The sequence below is a fragment of the Protobothrops mucrosquamatus genome, unplaced genomic scaffold (genome assembly GCF_001527695.2).
Source record: "Protobothrops mucrosquamatus isolate PMUCROS unplaced genomic scaffold, P.Mucros_1.0 scaffold35, whole genome shotgun sequence".
NCBI lineage: Eukaryota > Metazoa > Chordata > Lepidosauria > Squamata > Viperidae > Protobothrops > Protobothrops mucrosquamatus.
The window spans coordinates 1,656,514-1,677,188 of record NW_015386419.1 but is presented as its reverse complement, the minus strand read 5'-3'; the positions used below and the strand labels follow the sequence as shown (position 1 = coordinate 1,677,188).

Here is a 20,675-nt window from a genome sequence, read left to right as displayed (position 1 = left end):
TATTCAAAATAAGCATAGAATGGTGGAATATAGGTTAGGTTTTTAGATAAAAAAAATTTCCTTTTCTATATATATATATATATTTCACCTATTATGTAGAATTATACTTTGTGGAGTTAGGGATATTAATATAAGGTTACTTTTAGATGAATAGTATCCTGGGATTTGGTTTGGGAAGTCCGGGTGGGGGGTGGGGGGGGTTTCCTCTTAATTGTGATGTACTTATGATTGTTTTCCTTTTTATGTTGAAAATAATAAAAAAAAATTTGAAAAAAAAAAAATGCATTGCTTTCTGAAGTTGGGTTGAAGTATAATTCTATTCATATTTCCTCCTGGCAATATTACTGTTATCGTGCCATTTCTAAGATATGGCAAACTTAAGGACCTGTCTTGGCCTGCTTATTTTTTAAGATGGGTATTTGTGATTAGGTGGCTTGCAAAACATTGAAATTCAGTTGTCTTCAATGTGTGGTTTTATCTGCACAATGTGAGTTTGTATTGTCAAAAGTTGCATTCACATGGCATCCTCTAATTATGATTTCCTCATTTTGTGCTTATTTTCTAAATTTGAAATGGAGTTTATTTTCCCTCCATGTTCACTCTATATCTATTGTCAAATTGGGAGAATTGTTTTTATTACATATTTCCTTGCAATGAATAAAGCAGTAGGCAGTCAAAAAGAATCTCCTCCTTAAAATGCAGACAAGTCTGAGAAAATCATTCCTGTGAATCCAAAATGATATCTTCGTTCCTTATAATGTCTGACCTTTTCATGGATCTTCTCATTTGAATTTGTGTTCTTGTCAGCTCCCACAGAAATGCCAGTCTACTGCAAAGAGATTCTTCCCGTAAAATTTGCTACAAGTGTAACAGATTTGTTTTCAGAAATTTTATTTCATTTATGATGGTGTTGCTATTTATCTTACATATATTATAATATTTAATATTTGCTTTTAACATTCAGTTCGTTTTGGAGATGAGTTCAAAAACATATTACCAATTTGCTCATTTGTCACAAGACAGCTTGAACAAATTATGCTTGGCAAATTTTGTCACATGAAAATGAGTGGTATTCATAGGTATTTTATTTAAATTTATATAACTGTGCATTATGAAATGATGCCTAGGCAATACACTGCTTGCGCAGCAGAATGCCTGCTGTATACAAAAAATGCTGCCATGTGCAATTCAGGTAATAATTATCTGTTCTATATTGTAAATACAACCTTATCTCCATTTAGAGATAGCTAAGCCTGCAAATCTATCTTTGGTTGAAGTAGCATGTTTTAAACACAGTGTCCTACCCCAATTTATTAAATTCTGACATACTGCATTACTTAAGAATTGCAAAGAGAATTAAAGCTTTTCTGACTGACTTCTGGATTATAGGTGAATATTTAGTTATTTTTGAAAGGGCTTTCCTGTGTTTCTTTTTAATGGGATATATGTATAAAAAGGTTGTTTTAGGCCAGCAAATGGGAAGACAATCCAATTTTCCTGATTCCATCAAGATACACTCAAAGCATTATCTTGGGCAGTTAACAGAAAGCAGCCATTCTCCCCTCCCAACATGATTGACCCTCTGCATCCAGTAACTCAGAACAGTTTTTTGATGTGAGAGTATTTACTCACTGTTATATATTTAGGACATGGAAGCATATTCTGCTTTATACAAAGCCAGTGTAGATATTTGTCAATGAAGAGTACTGCCTAGAAGACCTTACATTATATTTGCAAGTAAGAAAGGAGGCTCTAGGTTTCGTAGAAATGAATCCAAGTATTTTTTTTTTGTGTAGCATCTTGCAGATCAAGTGAAATACATTGGGAGAGCAATAGAGGTAGTCTTTATGTTGCCAAATTTCTATCTAAAGATTGATCCACCAATGATTTGAAAAGTAAAGTCCATTCAAAGAAATGTTAAAACATATTTGAGAGCTATTTTTTTATTGAAGGATTCTGCTTCTCCTGAGGAAATCTGTTTAAAACTGCATGCATTGCCAGAGTAGTCTCAAACTTCTCTCTTAATATTTCTGTGTCACACTTAAGAAAGTTTTGGTGCTTTGTAAGCTCTTTGCAGACCTATGGCTTTTGCTGTAAGAGGCAACTGAGTAAATGTCAGGAAAATCCTACTAGAACTGCTGAACTTTATATGGGCTTGATCAGGGTCACTTTAATTGATGGCAGATGTCTACTAAACTACTATTTAGCATCAGTTTGAATGTGATTGGTTAATTCTGAACACAGCCACATCCCTATTTATGAAAGAGTGTGCATGCTTATGCAGCTGCATTATTCTAGGTTTTTTATTGTTATTTTCCCCCTTAAAAAATTCAGTTTGTTTTTCAATTGAATTGTACAGCTTCTGTATTACATTAAAGGTGCAAAAATTCTGAAGTGATTTAACTTGGTCTGATTTTTTTTACAACTCAAAAACTTGGCTGTAGGAGACAATCTGGCTGAAACTGAGGGAAGAGTCAAGTGCACCATCATTCATTAGTCCCTTCGTGCCCACAAGAGATCTAAGTCCAGCCCTCCTTGAATTCCCTTAACTTTTATCTATCACCAATTTGCCTTGACCGTTAATAGTTCAGATTTTTGGAGAGAGCTAGCATGGAATAAATCTGTACTCATTTGAACAGCCTTGATTGTGTCAGTCCCTGACACTGCCATTTTAACAAAGATGTGTTCACATATCCACTGTATGTGAAAGTAGATTATATATAATTTGTCATTTGTCGCATATTCTGCATTTAATAGGGCTTTTGTGTAATGTTGAAGTCCAGTAACCCAAATAAAAGTATCTAGTTATCTAAGAGTATATTATAGAGATACTCTTAAGATAGTTGCCAACCTTCTCTCTTGTCTTGATATGCTGTCTGAGGAATGGCTGTCTGAGGAAGCTTTGCAAATAGCTGAGGAAAGAAGGGAAGCGAAAGGCAAAGGAGAAAGAGAAAGATACACCCAATTGAATGCAGAATTCCAGAGAATAGCTAGAAGAGATGAAAATACCTTCTTAAATGAACAGTGCAAAGAAATAGAAGAAAACAACAGAACAGGGAGGACCAGAGATCTCTCCAAGAAAATTGGAGATATGAAGGGAACGTTTCATGCATACTTAGATATATACAAAAAATGCAAGTATATTAATTAGTGTAAACTTTCTATTCAGCCATTCTCACAAGGATGATTTTTGAAAATTAAGATCTGTCTCAGAGCAATCAGCTGTTTTTTAGGCAAGCAGGGTATACTCCTTTGCTTATGTAGAAACACATTTTGAATCATGCATCAGGTTGCTTTCAGTAGCACAGTTTAGAATTGGGAAAAAACAAATTATTGCAATTAATGTTTATCGTAATGGATGAGAGTCATTTGACTTCACTGTGAACCCAAATATATCTTTGGTAATATGGATAATAAAGTAGATATTTTCTTCAGGAAAAAAATCAGTTTCTGTGACCTAAGGTACTGGCAAGCTCTCAACATTACAAGTACACTTGTAGAAAACAGGGCTGTGCATCTGTCAGCAGCTCTTTAAAGAAGCTGCATACATTCCTAGGCTGCATAGTTGCCAGAAAAAGATACATTTGATTTAAGGAAGTGCTGACAGGTGGGATATGTGCTCCCAACCACACTCTGAATCACCTTTTCTCCTTCAAATCTGGATTGTTCCACAAGGCTAATAGAAAACCATGTTCATCTGTCAGCCAGGAACATTAATGCAGTCATAAAGAAGTATAAATACTCTGACGCACTGGAAAGTAATATCCCAGATATATGAACCAGATCTCTTTATCATTAATGAAGTTTCAGTCTAGATGCTGTACACAAAAACATTGGACACTATTTGAAGGAAACGTCATAATTTTTCATATTACAGCTTTCCCAGCCATATTTTATCTGGCTGCAAGTTGGAAAGAATGGTTTATAACATTCTTGTAATGTCATTCATATTCAGTATTGCAAACAGTGACCTACATAATTTACAATAACCTTGCACAGTTGTCTGGAGCAGGAGTCCCCAACCCCTGGTCCATGGACCGGTACCGGTCCGCAGCATGCCAGCAGTCAGGCCACACAAACAAGCAAAACCCCATCCACAGGATGTAGGCAGCACACAAAACCACGCCCCCTCTGGTCCACGGAAAAACCTCTCTCCACGTAACCGGTCCGTGGTGCCCAAAAGGTTGGGGACCTCTGGTCTAGAGGTATTAGGCAAGTATTTGTAGGCTAGGGATTGGGCTAAAACTGTAAGGAAAGGATTGTTTAAAATAATCTTCCAGAATGGTTGTTACCCCCTTTTTCTCACTGAGTTGTTTTGAGAATAATACACAATAACTGAACAGTGGTGTCTACCGTTAATATTGCAAAACAGAAATAGGATTTATCTGGATTCCCATCTAAAACTTCCTAAACATTTTCAGGAAAATTCAAATCTATGAAAACTATATTGTCATATACACCCCTAAGCCAAATCAGACTGTCAGTTGCGTGTTTTTGCTTTTTGTCTTATTTCTTTATTTCTGCAATTTCTTATGTGAGGCCTAATAAGGACATTTTAGTGTTGTTGTTATGTTTTGATGTAACTGTGAATGTTTTAATTTTTGGTTCTATACACTGTAAACTGCTGAGAGTTGTTTTGATGGCAATCAGATAGAAGTTAATAAATAAATCTGGTTAAAAAAATTCTGCTCTTTTGATTGCCTTTAGACTGGCTGCATTTTTAAATATTCCAAAATTATTTATCCATTAGAATAAAGGCTCTGTTTTTTATGCTAATGCCCTGGAATAATGATCTCGTAGTGCATTTTCTTTTCTTTTTTCTTTTCTTTTATGCCCACAGTCAAAAGTTCAGATCAGAAATACACTATATTTGGCATGGGGCTCTACTATTATTCCATGTTTGATAATAATCTGTATCATACTGTAAAGCAAAGAAAGGATTTGGTTCAGTTTTACTTTGCTGAATAATTTCTGAAGTGTACTTGGAAATCCAGTATCAAGAGTCTGAAAAAGAAACAAACCAATGAAAACTGTACATCTCAAACAGAGGTGGAATGGTAATACTGCAGTTAAATGTTAATACTGTACTATTTTAAATACTATATTTCTAGTCCTTATTTACAATTATAATATATAAGATGCAGTAAAGAAAATCAGGACATGACTTGTACTCTATCTTAGTGGCACTGGTCTTTACCAAACCAGGTTAAGAATGGGTATTTGGACAGTTGTGCTCAGATACTAGCAGACTGTAGGTTTTATAAATACATACAGAAATAATTAAAATCTAAGGGGTTTAGGAAAGTTAATCTCCTTTCAATAATCTCTGCCATAAAGCATGCAAAGTCACAGCTGGCAAAGAGCCCAAAGAGGACCGGCTGTTGGACAGCACGTGGGGCCTGAAGTTCAGAGAGATTAAGTGAAATCACCCCTTTGCTAGTCTCTTAGCTTTGAGGCTCTAGAATATTTTTCCTAGCTAAGGTGGAATTTCTGCTAAACTTCCCCAAAAGCATAGACTGGATGAAGGTGTAGTAAATTACAGGTGTGTTTAAATAAAATCAATTGCTTTATAGTCCCCTAGCAACTCAAAACCAAACAAATTCAAATGAGAATATGTTATTAAATATTATTTGCCATTAAATTTATCATTCCAGTGCCAGATAGAAGAATCATAATTCATTATGAATCTATATTTCTGACAGATGCCTGCAATCTTTGGCTTTGACAGAAATCATCAATTTAATCGTACCTGCAATTTATCAGCCTGTTCCAACAGGCTATTCTTTTTTAACATTGTGCTTTGTTATTTTGTTTTTCTGGACTCCTGTTTCCTATTCCTCTTGTGCATAACATTTCTTATTCCAAAAGGGTCTCACTTGATGCATATATAGGTCAAGATTTGTAGACTATGTTCTCTTTTAAAGAAGATATTTACAGAAATTATTCCTAGGTTTCAGTTCAGTGTTCACAAATTTACAATGCTTTTTTCTGAATTTAAACTAAAGGTACATATGTTTCAAATAGATATTTTAAGGATATTTTAAAATTATTCATACTTGAAAAATCCAATCTTTGATATTTTTTAATGTTAATCATCAGATTCCTATTTGGAAAGAATCAGAAGCACAACAAGCAAACATTTCTAAGTCTACATCTCCTTCCCTTGAAGAAATGTTGGGGGAAGCATACTGCCCAATTGCAAAACAATTAGAGATAAGGTTCCAATAATTATGAAGAAACACATGACCATCTATATAAAACTGCATCTTTTCACAGAGCTTTGGTCCTGGTCCGCTAATTTGCCTGTGAGACTCACTGAGTGGATTTGGCCTTCCACTATTTTTCCACTGAATATTCTAGAAGGTGAATGTGAAAATAACAACAATGGAGGTACTAAGATCTTTCTTAGCCATTTTCTCTCTCTCTCTCTCATTCACCTCTCCTCACCTCACAAGTTTATTGTGGGGAATATAGGAATAAAGGAGGAGGGAGCATAATGTATACTGCCTTAAAATGTACCAAATAAAATGTAGAATATACATTGATGAGAGCTTTTTAAATTTGCCAAACATTGTACCCATGTAGAGATTTTTCAAAAGGATTTCTAGCAATTGTCTGTGTTTACAAACAGCTTGCATATAAAATCAATCAGAAGCAGAAAAGGCTTTTAACTGTCACACAGTTAAACAACATCCTGTTGAATTTGAAGTCCAGATCTATGCTGCCTTGCAGGGGAGTTTAAAGAGTTAAATTTCCAATTGTATTAGCAGATTGTGTTTTCTTTCTATGATCTGGGCTGACAAGACATCAGTATTCTATTCATCTGTTGGGAATTAGGCTGTTAATCCAATCAATGACTCTTGAGTGAGCTGCGGCCTGCTGCCTTCCCACTGGGGAACAATCGGATCAGACGGCAGATTGTTTAAGAGCACAACGCTGTCCCAGTGTCAGGTGGAATTCTTGAGTGTTCCCTGGTGAATTGGGGCTGGGAGAAACTGTCTCAGACCATTTATCCTATTCTTTAAATAACCAGATACCTGCCTGATCCATACTAAACTGATAAGCAGTTGGGGGAAAGGCAGAAGAGAGACCCAGACTAAAATCTTAGGAAACTGCCTGCAGGAAATGGTTGACAATTTACATCTTATTTTTTTTCTTAAGGTTAACAAAAAAAATCACTTTGTTATGCTGAAGGAATACTGGAATTAGTTTCTTTCACAGTAGTTTTAAAATAGTATTTTTAATTTGGACTGCCTTGAACATTTTTTCATGGAATAAGAAAAAGTCCAGTAAATAAATGGTTGGTATAGCATAACTTAGACAATTTGGATCTTTTTGTTTTAGTGATTTTTATTGTTATGAAGTGGAAAATCTGTATTAGAATTAAGCTCAATAAATACATTCAGAACATACATTTTATGGATTGAGTCAGGTTGGTTCCATTTTCTGTTTACTACTAAATATTCATTTTTAGTCATATTTTCTTTGTGTTGGGGGTTGAGGCAATTAGATTATATTCCAGCAGTCTGCACTAGCTGCCAGATTCTAAGTAGAGTGTTCAAACTTAGCCGTTCAAGAAATGGTTGTCCTAAGATACTAGCAATGTTCAGAGAAGGCCCTGTTGTCCACAGATGCATACAGATTGTGCTTTGAAGGTAATATAGAGGTGGGGTTTATCCATAGGGCCATCTATCCTTGAAATATCTCTCTGTATAATGTGCTGGCTCTAAGTTTAACCTGCATTAAATATTTTTTAAAAGAATAATCTTTATATGTTGGTCTTTCTCAGCTAGTGACTATCTCCAATACCAGTTTTTAATATATTGTGTTTTAATGGATTGTATTACAGGGGAAAATGTTTTGTTTCAAGCCTGGACAAGCAATCACTTTCTAGAAATTCCACCAAATCATTTTGAGCTGGTCAAAAATTGGCAGAAACAAAACCTAAAATGCTTTGGTTGTTTCAGTTTTTGGCCCACACAAAATCTAGAGGAATCCCATTGTGATTTGTTGGGGAGTGAAGGTCAAGGCTTGGGTTGTATATATTAGCTCTTATCTCCTCTCCTCTAATGGATGGCCTGAGTGCCAGACCACCTGCTTCCCCAGAATCTTCCCTTCCAGTAACTGCTGCCAATGTAAGGAATAACACACATGTTCATTGTGAAGGTCTCAGAAGTAAAGAACAAGAAACCAGGGTGGTATATCTTACCAGACCATCAACTTTGTGCCTTTCCTACTCACCTACCATGGCCATATCCAGAACAAAATAGCCCTACTTCATTCCTTATACAAGAGCAAAATATCTGGGGCATGGACATTTGAGCTTAGGCACAGACTCATTAACCAATCATTCTGGGTACAGAACAGTTTATGCCTAAAACATTCTGTCCATTTCTGCTGTATAGCATTAGCTCTCTGTATATCAAATACTGGGAAAGATTGAGGGCAATAGAAGAAGGGGACGACAGAGAATGAGGTGGCTGGATGGAGTCGCTGAAGCAGTAGGTGTGAGCTTAAATGGACTCCAGAAGATGGTAGAGGACAGGAAGGCCTGGAGGACTGTCCCATTGCTCAGCTGAAAGTATTTCTTCATCAATACATAATTTATGGAATTCCCTACTGAAGAGTGTTGGGATGGCCAATAGGACAAATGACTCTGAAAGAAGGTTAGCAAATTTTAAGAGAATAGTTTATTAAATCCAAATACATAGAAAGTGTAATTATCCATGTCAGACTGTTGGTCCAGCACTCAGTAATGTTTATACTGATTAATAGCAGGTTTCCAGCATTTTGTGAAAGATGCCAATGATTGAATGCAGGTCATCTTGCATTCAGAACGCAAACATGCCTTTCCCTTTTAGTGGCCATTATTCGTGCTAGCTAAATGGAGCTCCATCTTCAAAGGCAGTAAAGTCTATGAGAGTAACAGAGATGAAGTAGCTGATGGATTCTAATAAAAAAAAAATCTTATAATCTCCTCTTCCTTCTCCTTTACTCGGAGTTCTTGTAAATGTTTATTCCGTTCAGTTGTGTCCGATTTTTAGAAATGGTTGGCCATTGCCTCTTTCATAAGGGCTGAGAGAAAGTAACTAGCCCAAAGTTACTTTGTGCTCAAGGCTGACTAGAACTCACAGTCTCCTGGTTTCTGGCCTGATGGCTTAACCACTACACTGAACTGACGCTTATGAATACGTTATTCTGCAGGAAATCTAAAGTCCATTTGGTCATTTGAAAGGAAAGTAAAATTTAATCAAGGTTCCTTTGTGCTCTTATGTTCCCTCAACCATTCTTTTTAACATTTCCATAAATTAAAATAGGATTATTGTTAACAAAAAATTCTGAAGAAGTATATAAGACTATTATCGTTCACCTTTATGAAAAAACATATTTTTTTCATTCATGGAATTTTTAAAATACTTTTTCTATGGTACTTGATTTATTTTAAATTAATAGAAAAGCTATATTTGCTTTAAAGGCAATCAAAGCTTAATCCTACCAATCATCTTTAAAAAGGATGACAATTGAGAACTGATATAAAAAACTTAGTGAAATGCTTTCAAGATCCATGTAATGTGAAAGCTCAGTCTCAGTATAATCATTGACTTCCAGTCTGAAGAAATGTGAAAAATAAAATCATGATCAATTAACCATTTTTCTCATATTTCAATATTGCATAGTTCTTGTTGATAGCTACAGCTCCAAATGAGCTACTTTTAGGCAGTAATTCATTAGCTAACATAACAGAGTATAAATAACTATTGGAAATACCCCCCCTTCTTGTTTATTAACTCAAAATGAAACTTAATTATGCTGCTCAATTTCCAAGAAAAAAAGATCACCTGTTCCATTTGCTTATTTATAGTTGCATTTTTATAGCAGGATTGGAAATTTTCCTTAGTACTCTCCAGAAGCAATTTATCATGATTACACATGGAAATTTTACTGTACTCTTATTTATTGTTTGTTTGTTTGCTTATTCCTTTATTTACTTTTACCAATATTGTTTCCTCCCATCCAAAAGTTAGCCAACTTTTTGAAGGCTGTACATTCCAAATCTATTTTTTATAGTGCTAAACTACAAATATGTGTATTTTAAACAGCAGAGGTTTGTATGATTTAACATTATACTTTCATAAAGGCCTGTAGAATTATATGTCCGTCTTATTATTTCTATCAATCAGAGTTGTAGCACCTTTTTAGGACATTTTTCTTGTACAGTAAAGAGTTTTTAAGTTGAAAGTTCTCAGGGTTGAAAATTGGTTATTTCTCCTCTTGCCAAGGATAGCCATTCAAGACGGAGTAACCAGACACTGTTAGACAAGGTGTTCCCTGCAGTAAAACCCCAAAGGCAGAAGCATTTAGCCTTGTTTAAGTACAAAAACCAAAAGAAACATAAAAAACTAAGTTTACATTGAAACATAAATTGAATTTGAATTGAATATATTAAAAATATACAACCGGTACCCAAATTGTCAAGGACATTATATAATTAAATGTTGAATGGCAAAGTAATTCATCAATATTTGGTGACTCTTCTGGGGATCTTGGGCAACTTGCCAGATAAGAGAAGAATATTCATATCTGATCTACATGGGCTGTTAATTAAGAAAGTTATTATTAACAGCCACTCAAATAGAAAGAACTGCACAGAAGCACATAGAAGGCCAATATTTCCCCAAGTGGACAGAACATGATCGCTTTTGCACTGTAATATTGTTAAATTTTCCCTCCAGCAACACAGATGGCAAAACGTTGAATCTAGCAATGAAAATGAGTTGGGCAAAAAATACTGACTAGACAGTTGGCAAAGAAAAGACATATTCCAAACAGAACTGAACAAAGTACTTAGATCTTTCTAAATGCTATTGGCAAGAACTCAGTTTTTCAGTTCTATTAGAGCTCTTTCAAGATCAAACAAGGCCAATGTTGAACTGATAAACTGTAAAAACTTAGGTTGGTATTTGTACCTGCTGTCTATGATGACAATTATTATGTTATAAAGTCAGACAATTGTAAGGAAAAAATTACTTTGAAATTTCAGATGCAAAGGTTTAAAGCAAGCTTTATGAAGATTAAGTCAGATTTGAACCTTGCTAGGGAATTTGGTACAAATTAAGGTATATGCAAATTGGACTGAACAGAGCAGTTGGATCACAGTAATTACATATCTGTGCACCATATATCAACTAGTTGATGGTTTTTTCTCTGAATATTTCATTGCAGCTGGGATGTAATTATTGCCATTGCAATTGTGTAGCACCAAATAACATTTGTAGATTTGTGGAACTGGGCAGTGACAGCTCATTGTTTTATTTTCCAGATTGCCAAGACTTGAAAAGAAACATAGAAGAATTTAAATACTTTGATTCCATCTATTGGTTTTCTAAGAATAGTGTAAATAACAGGACTTTAACTAGTCTTTATCTCTATAGTAGGAAAATGGGTTTGGAGAGAGGATGCCTGAGTAATCAGCAGATAAGAAACTGAAACAACGTTTCTTGATTAAGATTGTGGAATGAAACTTGGATTTTGTCAAGACTTGCATTAGAGAATTAATACAGAAGTTGAAAGGTAGAGGAGCTAATATATATCCTTGCTTCCTCTCTTTTTAAATAAGGATCACTAGTGTTAGGTGCCTAATGTTGCTGTAATAGATTGTACTGGATTAAGTTTATGCAGTTTCATAAGGAAGCAATTAATTTTCCAAATAATCTATCTCAGGAGTCAAATCAAAACCTACCTGTAAGTCAAAGGCAATATGAAAACAATCCTGAAGACAATAAATACTACTTTTCTCCTGGCTTTGACTGCCTCTCCCTGAATTCAGTTTTCCTTCTTCTTCAGCTTTTATTTTTCCCATCCTAAAGACTTCTTCAAGACTTTAGCAAAAGTCTTTTGCAAATCCAGTAAAAACTCATTGTCCAGATCATTCTTTTGATATATCATTTGTATTTTCACATTAATTTTCAAGGCTTTAACCAATTTCTTTTGTAAATTCATTAAAAAGTTCTTATTCAGGTCATTCTTTTGGCTTGTCATTTGTATTTCCATTTTAGCTCAGACCCCAGGAAGGCCAAAGGGATGGAGTGGGTGGCTGTTTTGCTCTTCGGGAACTCTCTGGCCAGATGCTGCTGGTCTACAGAGGGGCATGAATGGCAGGTCAGGTGCAGAACCTTGCCCCTCCTCCATGCAGGCCTCTGGACTGCTCATCTACACCTGTGAACGCAGAGCCACGCCAAGCACTCTCAAGCTTATGGTTAATTTTTCTTTTATTCAAGAATGAGAGTAAACTCACTTAGCCTTAAGTTAATTAAATAGGTAATTTCCAAAAGTGCCTAGAAAGAGAAGTTAGCAAACTCAGTGTTCTTTAAAAGATCCTGCTGCAACTGACAGCATGATAGCTTCTCTTCATCTTCTGGTACTCAAACCCATGGGAGACCGCTGTCATGCAGTCTTCTTCCGAGGATCAGTTGTGCAGAGCACACGTGGGTGATCTCCCGTCCTTTTCTTATCTGGAAAGGTACTGTAAAACTGGTCTACTCGCCAGTTCTTTGGTCTTTGTTATGGTCATTGTCTCTACTCATTTGGAGACATGCTGGTTTGCCATTCCTCCCCCTGAAATCTGCTCTATGTCTTTAAATTCTAACCAAATTCTAACCAATGAAAGTCCTGTTTAGAAACTGTTGCAATATTTGCCTTTTATATGTGAATTTAAAGTCATCTCCTATGACGAGTTCATTTGCCCGACTTCTCTTCTAGTTAGTAATAATGGTTAGATTTGCTAGATCCTGTCTCCACAGATATCCTAAAGTAGTAAGCAGAAGCTTCTTGCCCTTACTGCATTTGATGCTTTTCAATTCTGATGACCAAGTGGAGAACATTAAATAGCAACAGTAGTAATTTCTCTACATAGGGACCGATAAAGTATCACAGAAGAGGGACAGTGCATAGTAGAGGTCTAGTCGTTACTGGCATTGGTGGTACCCGATATTGTTGTGCAGCATTTTATCCTCTGGTGTTAAAATGACATTTGGCAGTATGTTTATTACCAGATACAGAGCTAATATTTTGTGCCCTTTACTTTGAATTAGATGACAAGAAGGTTTAGGATATGAATACGATTATGAGCATTAAGTTGTTCTATTGCTCCTTCCCTTGACTTTTTGCCACCAGCACTTTACTTCAGAGTAATTGAATTGTACTTATTTTATGGCAGATTATAAAATGATACATTCAATAATCAGAGTACCTTTTATAAAGATTCAAGGAACTTCGGTTGGTGTAAAATGCATTAGCCAGGGCGCTTACAGGTATTTGCACATATCACACCTATTTTACAGGACCTGTATTATTGCTTTTCAGCTAGAGCTAGTTTTAATATAAAAGTCCTTTATGCTGAGTTACCTTCAGGACCACATCTCTCCACTGGAATCAGTCTGACTACTTGGATCATGCCGGAAGAAACAGTTGGTTGTCCCCCATTTTGGGAGGCCAAGAGAGTCAAGGTCCAAAGCTGCTTTTACATCATCAGGCTCACCCTCTGGAATGACCTATCATGAGAAATATGTCTGGCCTCAACTCTAGTTGCCTTCTGGAAGCTTCTAAAAATAGTGCTTTTCATTTGCCAGTTGCTATCTGGAATGTAGTTTGTATGTTTTATTTTTTAGTATTGTAATTGTCTTTCCTGGTGACCCACTAAGAATCTGCATACAATTGTGGTGGGATATAAATATGATATATAAACAAACATACATATTGGATACTGATACAAGACACATGTCATCCATATAATGCAAAACGGAATTTCTGGAATAATAGAGCAGAATCTGAAAAATTCCAAGATTAATGGTATAGGCAAAATTCCAGAAAAGACAGGCAACAGTTAAAGGGACAAGAGGCAAGATGCAACTGAGTCTTAGAGAATGAAATAAAAGTGTCAGGCCAAACACTCACAGGAATTACTGCCTAACATTGGAGTTGTGTCTGCCTTACCAAGTAGGGAGCAAGTGTATTACTGGAGTCATCTTCAAAATGAATTGCATAGCTCAAGGGACAAGTCAGGACTTTATGGAGCTTGCTAAAGAAAAAGAGTTCATTGATCAGCTGGTAGTGTTCATGCCTCTTGCTTCTAGAATATAGAGTCAGCAGTAGGAATCTCAGTGTAGAAATCTAACATCGATTTGTAGACATCCATTTAATGATGTTTTCATTGAGTTATGAATTGAATAGTAATGTAAAGGGGCTCCTTTTGTTTTTATTTGTTATATTTGATTTCCTTCTTTTATATTAGAAATTAAACTACAAACAATGAAGTCAGTAAAATAATAAACTGTAACAATAGAGTAAACAAGGCAGCAAAAGTACATGCTACATAGACATTCTTAACAGATCTATCAAAGCTGTGAAAATAAAAACTTCAAATGGATGCTAGAAAGTTATAAAACTTTTGAGACAAACATGATTTTCTGTCGGGAGAGTTCAGACATTAGAGTATCATGACTGAAGAGTCTTCCACTTGTTGCTTACTTCATCTAAGTGAAATCTAGGTCCCTGAGGATGATATTTATATTGAGGAATGCTTATGAGAGAAAGATAAATGTGCTAGGCTGGGTATTCGGTACTGCATTCCTCTAGACCTTAGGAGAGGGGATTGGCATTTGTCTTATCAGGACTTTCTAATGGTTACTGGGAGCTCTGATCTCTGGTGACCAGTTATGAGACACTCTTTGTGTGGTTGGGCCAGAGACTATGGTGGGGATACTTCTGTTGTACTGTCCTCCTAGGTAAACAGTGTCATCCAGGTTGATAGTTGATATATGTAATGTAGCTTTCTAGTACTCAATGATTTCAACCTTCCATAACTACTCAGGTGGATTCTGAAAGCACCCCTGGATTTTACAGTCAACATGACAAACATGGCCCTGTCACCCATGATCACAGGCCTGACATACAAGGGGAGGCTACAAATGTAATTTAATCCAGTAGTGAAAAAAGTACATTACTCCTTTGTAATGAACATTTCATGTCTTGGTGACTGTGAGTAATCTGCACAGAGAGGCAAGGCCAGTTCTAGTGGTCCTCTTCAAGTACCTGATCAATTCAGTTAATTTCCAGAGGATACATGTGGAATTTCCCAGTAATTTGGAGAGTAATTCTGTCAGTAATCTCATTGATCTCTGCAATATGGAGGCAATAAGGGCCTTGGATAGGATTGTAATCACCCTATGTACTAGCCCTACAGGTGCCTTCTTGGTTTTCTGAGAAATGCAGGAGATGGTTCACGAAGTGTCACCAACACTAGCAGAAGATGAGTGAATCCTATTCAAAAAGTGTATGACCCCAAGTTTGGACCTACACCGTGGCTGTAAGGATGGCAAAACATAGATAATGGTCTATTCTTATTATGTCTGTGGAGTGCCATCCAACAATTCTTTTTAAAATGACCAAGGTGTTTCTAGAGAAAGGCAGGAGAAAACACTGTGAGATTTTTGTAGATTGAGCACTTTTCAGATAAAATCACTTTCATTAACTTAGAGTTGAAAGATGATTGGACAGAATCCAAACAAAAGTGCCAAGGATAAAATTCTGCAAAGTTACGTGTCAATCCTGGTGAGATGAGCTCTGCCACCTAAGAGTTAGAACCATGATCCTCTGGACTGCATGAGATGAGAGGTTAGATCTGAATCATTGTGAGCACCTCATTGCTCCCTCCTTAGACTCAGCTACAATTCTTTCTGTCTTAACATCTACATGAAGCCATTGGGAGAGCTCATTCGATAGTTGAGGTACAATAACAGCAATACACTGATAATACTCAGCTTTCCTTCTCTATCCCAGACCAAATTGGCAGATGTGGTTGTGACCCAGTTTATTGAAATTTAACACTAGCAAGATGGAGTGTTCCTCCAGAAAAAGCTGGTATGCAGTTTATTGGTTCTAAACAATGAATTCCTGCTAAAAGAGCAGGAAGAAATTGTAACCAGCAAGCATTTTGTTATAGTTGTTTCTGGAAAGTAACATATACTCTTGCCAACTTACCGGTATATTTGGATTATTGTAATGTATATGGGATTTCTCTTGAAGTCTTTCCTGAAATTTGAACTGGTGCTGACCAATATTGCAGGAACTATGTTGGCTGGCAGTTGATGCCCATATGCAATTTAAAATGTTGGTTATCATCATTAGATCTTATATGGCCGGAAGTGGTTATCTATAAGAGCACTTGGTACAAGTAGAATCTGCCAGCCCATATGACGTCCTGCACAGAAATCTTGCTGCAATTCTCCACCCCTTATGATATACAACAAGAGGGAATATGGAGGCAAGCATTTCCTGAAGGAGCTCTTCTTTAGAAACCTTATAGATCGATACTCTTAATTTTTAGGAAACTGCTGAAAGCCTGTTCCAGAGAATATTTGGGATAGCACTGTGTGTTTTAATGAGTGAGGATGTCTCTAACGTAAATAGGGAATTAGATGATCAATTTGACATTCGGCTATTGTTACACTATTATTTTATTGATACTGTTTGTGGACCATGTTTTTCTTGATTTTAGTAATATTGTTCAAAGAATTGCTATACACTTCTTAGAGATGCATGGTAAAAGCAGCTTAAGAGTCATTTAAAATAAATAGACACCTGCATCCTCTTTGTGGTTTTAAAAATTAAAGGTAAAAGCGGACCAGAAGTAAATGTAGCTGTTTTAAAATTTGACTAAGTTTATAAGTTGAAAGGACTTAAACTTATATTCTTCTTTTTTCCAGGATGATGAAGGTCAAACAGCATTGCATTATGGTAAGTGGTACATTACCATATTTACTATTAACCCAGTATAATCATGCATTTTGAATAGCTAAAGAGAAGTGTGTTTGTGTGTGTGTGTGTGTGAGAGAGAGAGAGAGAGATGCAGCAGGAGCAAATCAGGAATGATCAATAAATAATCCAAAATCAGAAAATTAATTTTCTGTACAATAATTTTTAACTGTAAGCCTTTAATAATGTTGCAACATTATCTCAATGAGAATAATAATCTTTAAGATAAGACATTGGGAAATTACATCTCTAATGTTCAAATTGTTTTGTATTTCCATAATTTTGGGGGAAATTACCATTGATCATACACACATGATAATGTAAACTTCAGTGTTTTTCTAGCCTCAGAAGCTAAATAATTGAGTAGATTGCTACTACAATCCAACAAGCCAGAGTTAGTTGAATATTTAGCTAAGATTGGTCAATTTCATTCAATTTTGCAATAAAGCAATGTTTATAAAAAGAGGTGCAAATATATATAAAGGGGAATAGAGTGAGAGGAGTTTTCAGATTTTTTAAAAAAAAAATCTTAGCTTTTCCATATCTTTTTTGTTTGTTTATTTTTAAACTACATTTTCTGCCATTTGTGATTCAAAAAAATTCAGACTTGTGTCTTTTTATATCCATATTGTCTGCCTTGCCATTTCAACCAGGATCTGGCCAATTCTAGTAGAACTAATCAAATATTATGTGTACTCTGATGGTATCCTATTACTTCAATAAATCATTCAGACTTATTTAAATCTGCTCTCCTCTGAAAATCTTTTACTTAGGTGTAAATTGGACTGCATAAAATTATTAATTATAATATCAACTTGACTATATAGGCACAACATTTACCCTATGGGAATTGAGTTTGCCACAAACTATACAATAAACCAAGGAGTTAATGATAACCCTTGGAGTAAAAAGGGTAAAGCTGAATCGGAGTTTATCCATCTTTTTATGAAGGCATTTGGCCTGACAGCTGTCCTTGCCTCAGCAGCTCTGATGATTACAGAAAGTGCCAAACTGTATCCTTAAATGAGTTATAAATCCTGGTTCATTCTGATTAAACAGTGGTCAGAGTCATTAGGAGGTTAAATGAAGGACAGCTCCCAAGTACGTTATCCTCAGATGTGCTTGCAAGAGTGCCTCACCCTCCTCAGCCAAATATCTTTTGGGCATTAGTGCCCCAGTCATTTGTGGTCAGCTCTGGCCTGTCTCTTAAAATACCAGGATGTTTGTGGTCTCCCTTATGGATGGCCTGTTCGCATTATAATCCCTTTTTAAGACTCCCCCCTTTCCTAGAGGCGCACGCTTGTTCCCTGCAGGGAATGCTCAGATGATTGCCTCTCTGTGGTCCCAAAGGAAATCAGGGTTTCTCCTTGGACTTGAAATCACATGACTTTAGAGTGGGCTGGCTTGCTCTATTCGCCTGGGGATTTTTTTCACTGTTAAAATGCCATCTGCTCTGGTTTTTGCACTGTGGCAAGGCAGTCAGAGGGAATACCAGTGAAGAAATAAATAATAATAAATGAAATCCATCATGAAGACCCTGAGGATTAATGGACTTGGAAGGCAAACCGTGCTGAATGGAAATTCATCTTCACCTATGCCCACGTCAGGACTGCTTTGCTAGTGTTTGACAAATAGAGGTTCCCAGGGCATGCTGTAAATTCAACAACTGCTGTAATCCCCAGGGACAACTTTACTGTGTTTAGAAGTGGGCTGATATCCTCTTGGGCTGCCCACTGCAGAGGCAACACATTGTGTCATGGAAGGCTTCCTCCTCAGAAATGCCAAGTGCCTTGCCAAATGGCAGTCCTTAATACCAAGTCATCCATCTGCAGAAGATCCCCAGTGTAAATGTAAACAGGCTATTTTCAAGTAAAACAGCATCTGGCTCCATTCTGCTTACCTCAGATGCTTCTGTTGAAAGATAATAACAATCAGAAACTAGATTCATTCTTGATTCAAGTATGCCATTGACCTATAGCACTACTGATTTAAAGATTGCCCTCACTGATTAATAGTTAAGTCCCTTTAGATACATAAATATGTATCAAATAAAAATGCAAAAGCATGAATGGTACCTCTTTAAAGATTATGTCATTTAAAGGGATGCAGTTGTAGGATAAAATCTCCTAAATAATTTCATGAATAGTAAAGGCTGTGCATTTCCAGGGAAGCGGGCAATCTAAAGATGGCTGTGCAGGAAGTGGACTGAGCCAGTGAATAAATTGGTTCCCTGGATTCCTCTCTAAATGAAGGAGAGGACTTGGGATCCCCATAGGGATCCATATAGATCAGACATGTCAAACACAAGGCCCGGGGGCCGGATGTGGCCCGCGAAGTGGTTTCATGTGGCCCGCGAAACCATCCTGGAAATAGTGAGGGAATAGCCCCCACTGCCTTGGCCCTGGCCCAGGCCGGCCGGGAGCCATTGTACAATTTTGTGGTGGCCATCTATGCTGAAACACATTCAGTCTTAGCTCCACAAGGCGTCTAGAAACAGCGAGGAACCAGCCCCTGCCGTGTCGGCCCCTCCCCCTGGGTGCATGCTTGGGAGGTGTCACCCTTTGTGAGGAATGAAGAAATGGACCATGCCTTGGCGCTTGCCCCGATCCCACCCCCTTCTGCCAGAGACCCTCAGATCTGTCCCACTCCTGTCCAGGCCCCCACAGGCACCCTTGACGCGAACGATGTAGAGCTGGCCATGCCCACCCAGTAGGCCACACCCACTCCATCCATGCCCAGCCAGTAGGCCGCGCCCACCCTGGCCACATCCACCCGGCCCCCCGAGGGCAACCGCAATGCTGATGCGGCCCTCAATGAAATTGAGTTTGACACCCCTGATATAGATGCTTCCCACAACCAGACTTTAAAGCAGTGCTTTTTGCTGGTTTTCAGAACTCTGGAAGCTGGGAGAGTCAGCTTTGAGTAAAGGCCCACAAGAGCCATCAAAGGGACACTGGGTTGACCCACTTCCCTTCTTAATTACTTTTACTATAAATGGCTTGTAAATTGCTTTTTGGATGTTAGGAACCTTCAGAAGGGCAGGTTTTAGCACACTGGATGATCTTCCTTTGAACGGAAAATGTTCTACATAAGTTTACATTTTAAAAACTGATTTCACTGCAGGCCAAAGGAAAATCAATTTTTGTTTGAAAATAATCAGCAAAAAAAGGTGATTAAAATGTTGATTTTTGGAAAGCTTTTAAATGGATAAAGGGGACCAGGTTGACTGGAAATAAGATTTTGAAGTACTTATAAAAATACTTCCAGTGGTTTGTTTAAAATCTTATTAAAGATATATGTAGATTTTGAGTTTAAGTGTTAGAATTCTTTTCCTGGGAAAATGTTCTGGATGAGACAAAAACACACTAAGAGGACATTGGAGGCTGGTGACTGGAGGCCACTAGAAAGAATTAAAGATTATAATTGAAGTAGAAGAGATCCACTAATACAGAATGGAGAAAAGTATTTGGAAGAATTTGAGAATATTTTGCAACAATGTAACCAGAACTTTATCTTCAGACTGTGATAATGTAAAAATGGGCTTAAAAGATAAGTTTGAAGAGGATAAAACTGCAAATCAGTCTGGTTTGGATGTAGATTTAAAACTGAGAGGATACAGGAATGATATTATAAATTTATTTATTTATTTATTTTATTTATTTATTTTATTTATTTTATTTGATTTATATCCCGCCCTTCTCCCAACGGGACTCAGGGCGGCTCACAACATATTAAAAAACATAAACACATTTACAACCCCACCCAAGTAAAACCAATTAAAACCGAATATTTAAAGTTGTGCTATTTAAAATTACTCTTAAGAACCCGATTTAAAATCCTCCCTAGGCCAGGCCCGCTTGCTG

The 20,675-nt window shown here is 36.8% G+C and overlaps 1 protein-coding gene across 1 annotated transcript in view; it reads left to right on the top strand.

Moving 5' to 3' along the window:
- Window positions 1–20,675, top strand: part of ACBD6 (acyl-CoA binding domain containing 6) — a 116,410-nt gene that overhangs the window by 87,630 nt on the left and 8,105 nt on the right. The window contains exon 7 of the mRNA XM_015811271.2: window positions 16,764–16,794. Within this exon, the coding sequence (XP_015666757.2) occupies window positions 16,764–16,794 (31 nt within the window). The remainder of the gene's footprint in view (window positions 1–16,763; window positions 16,795–20,675) is intronic.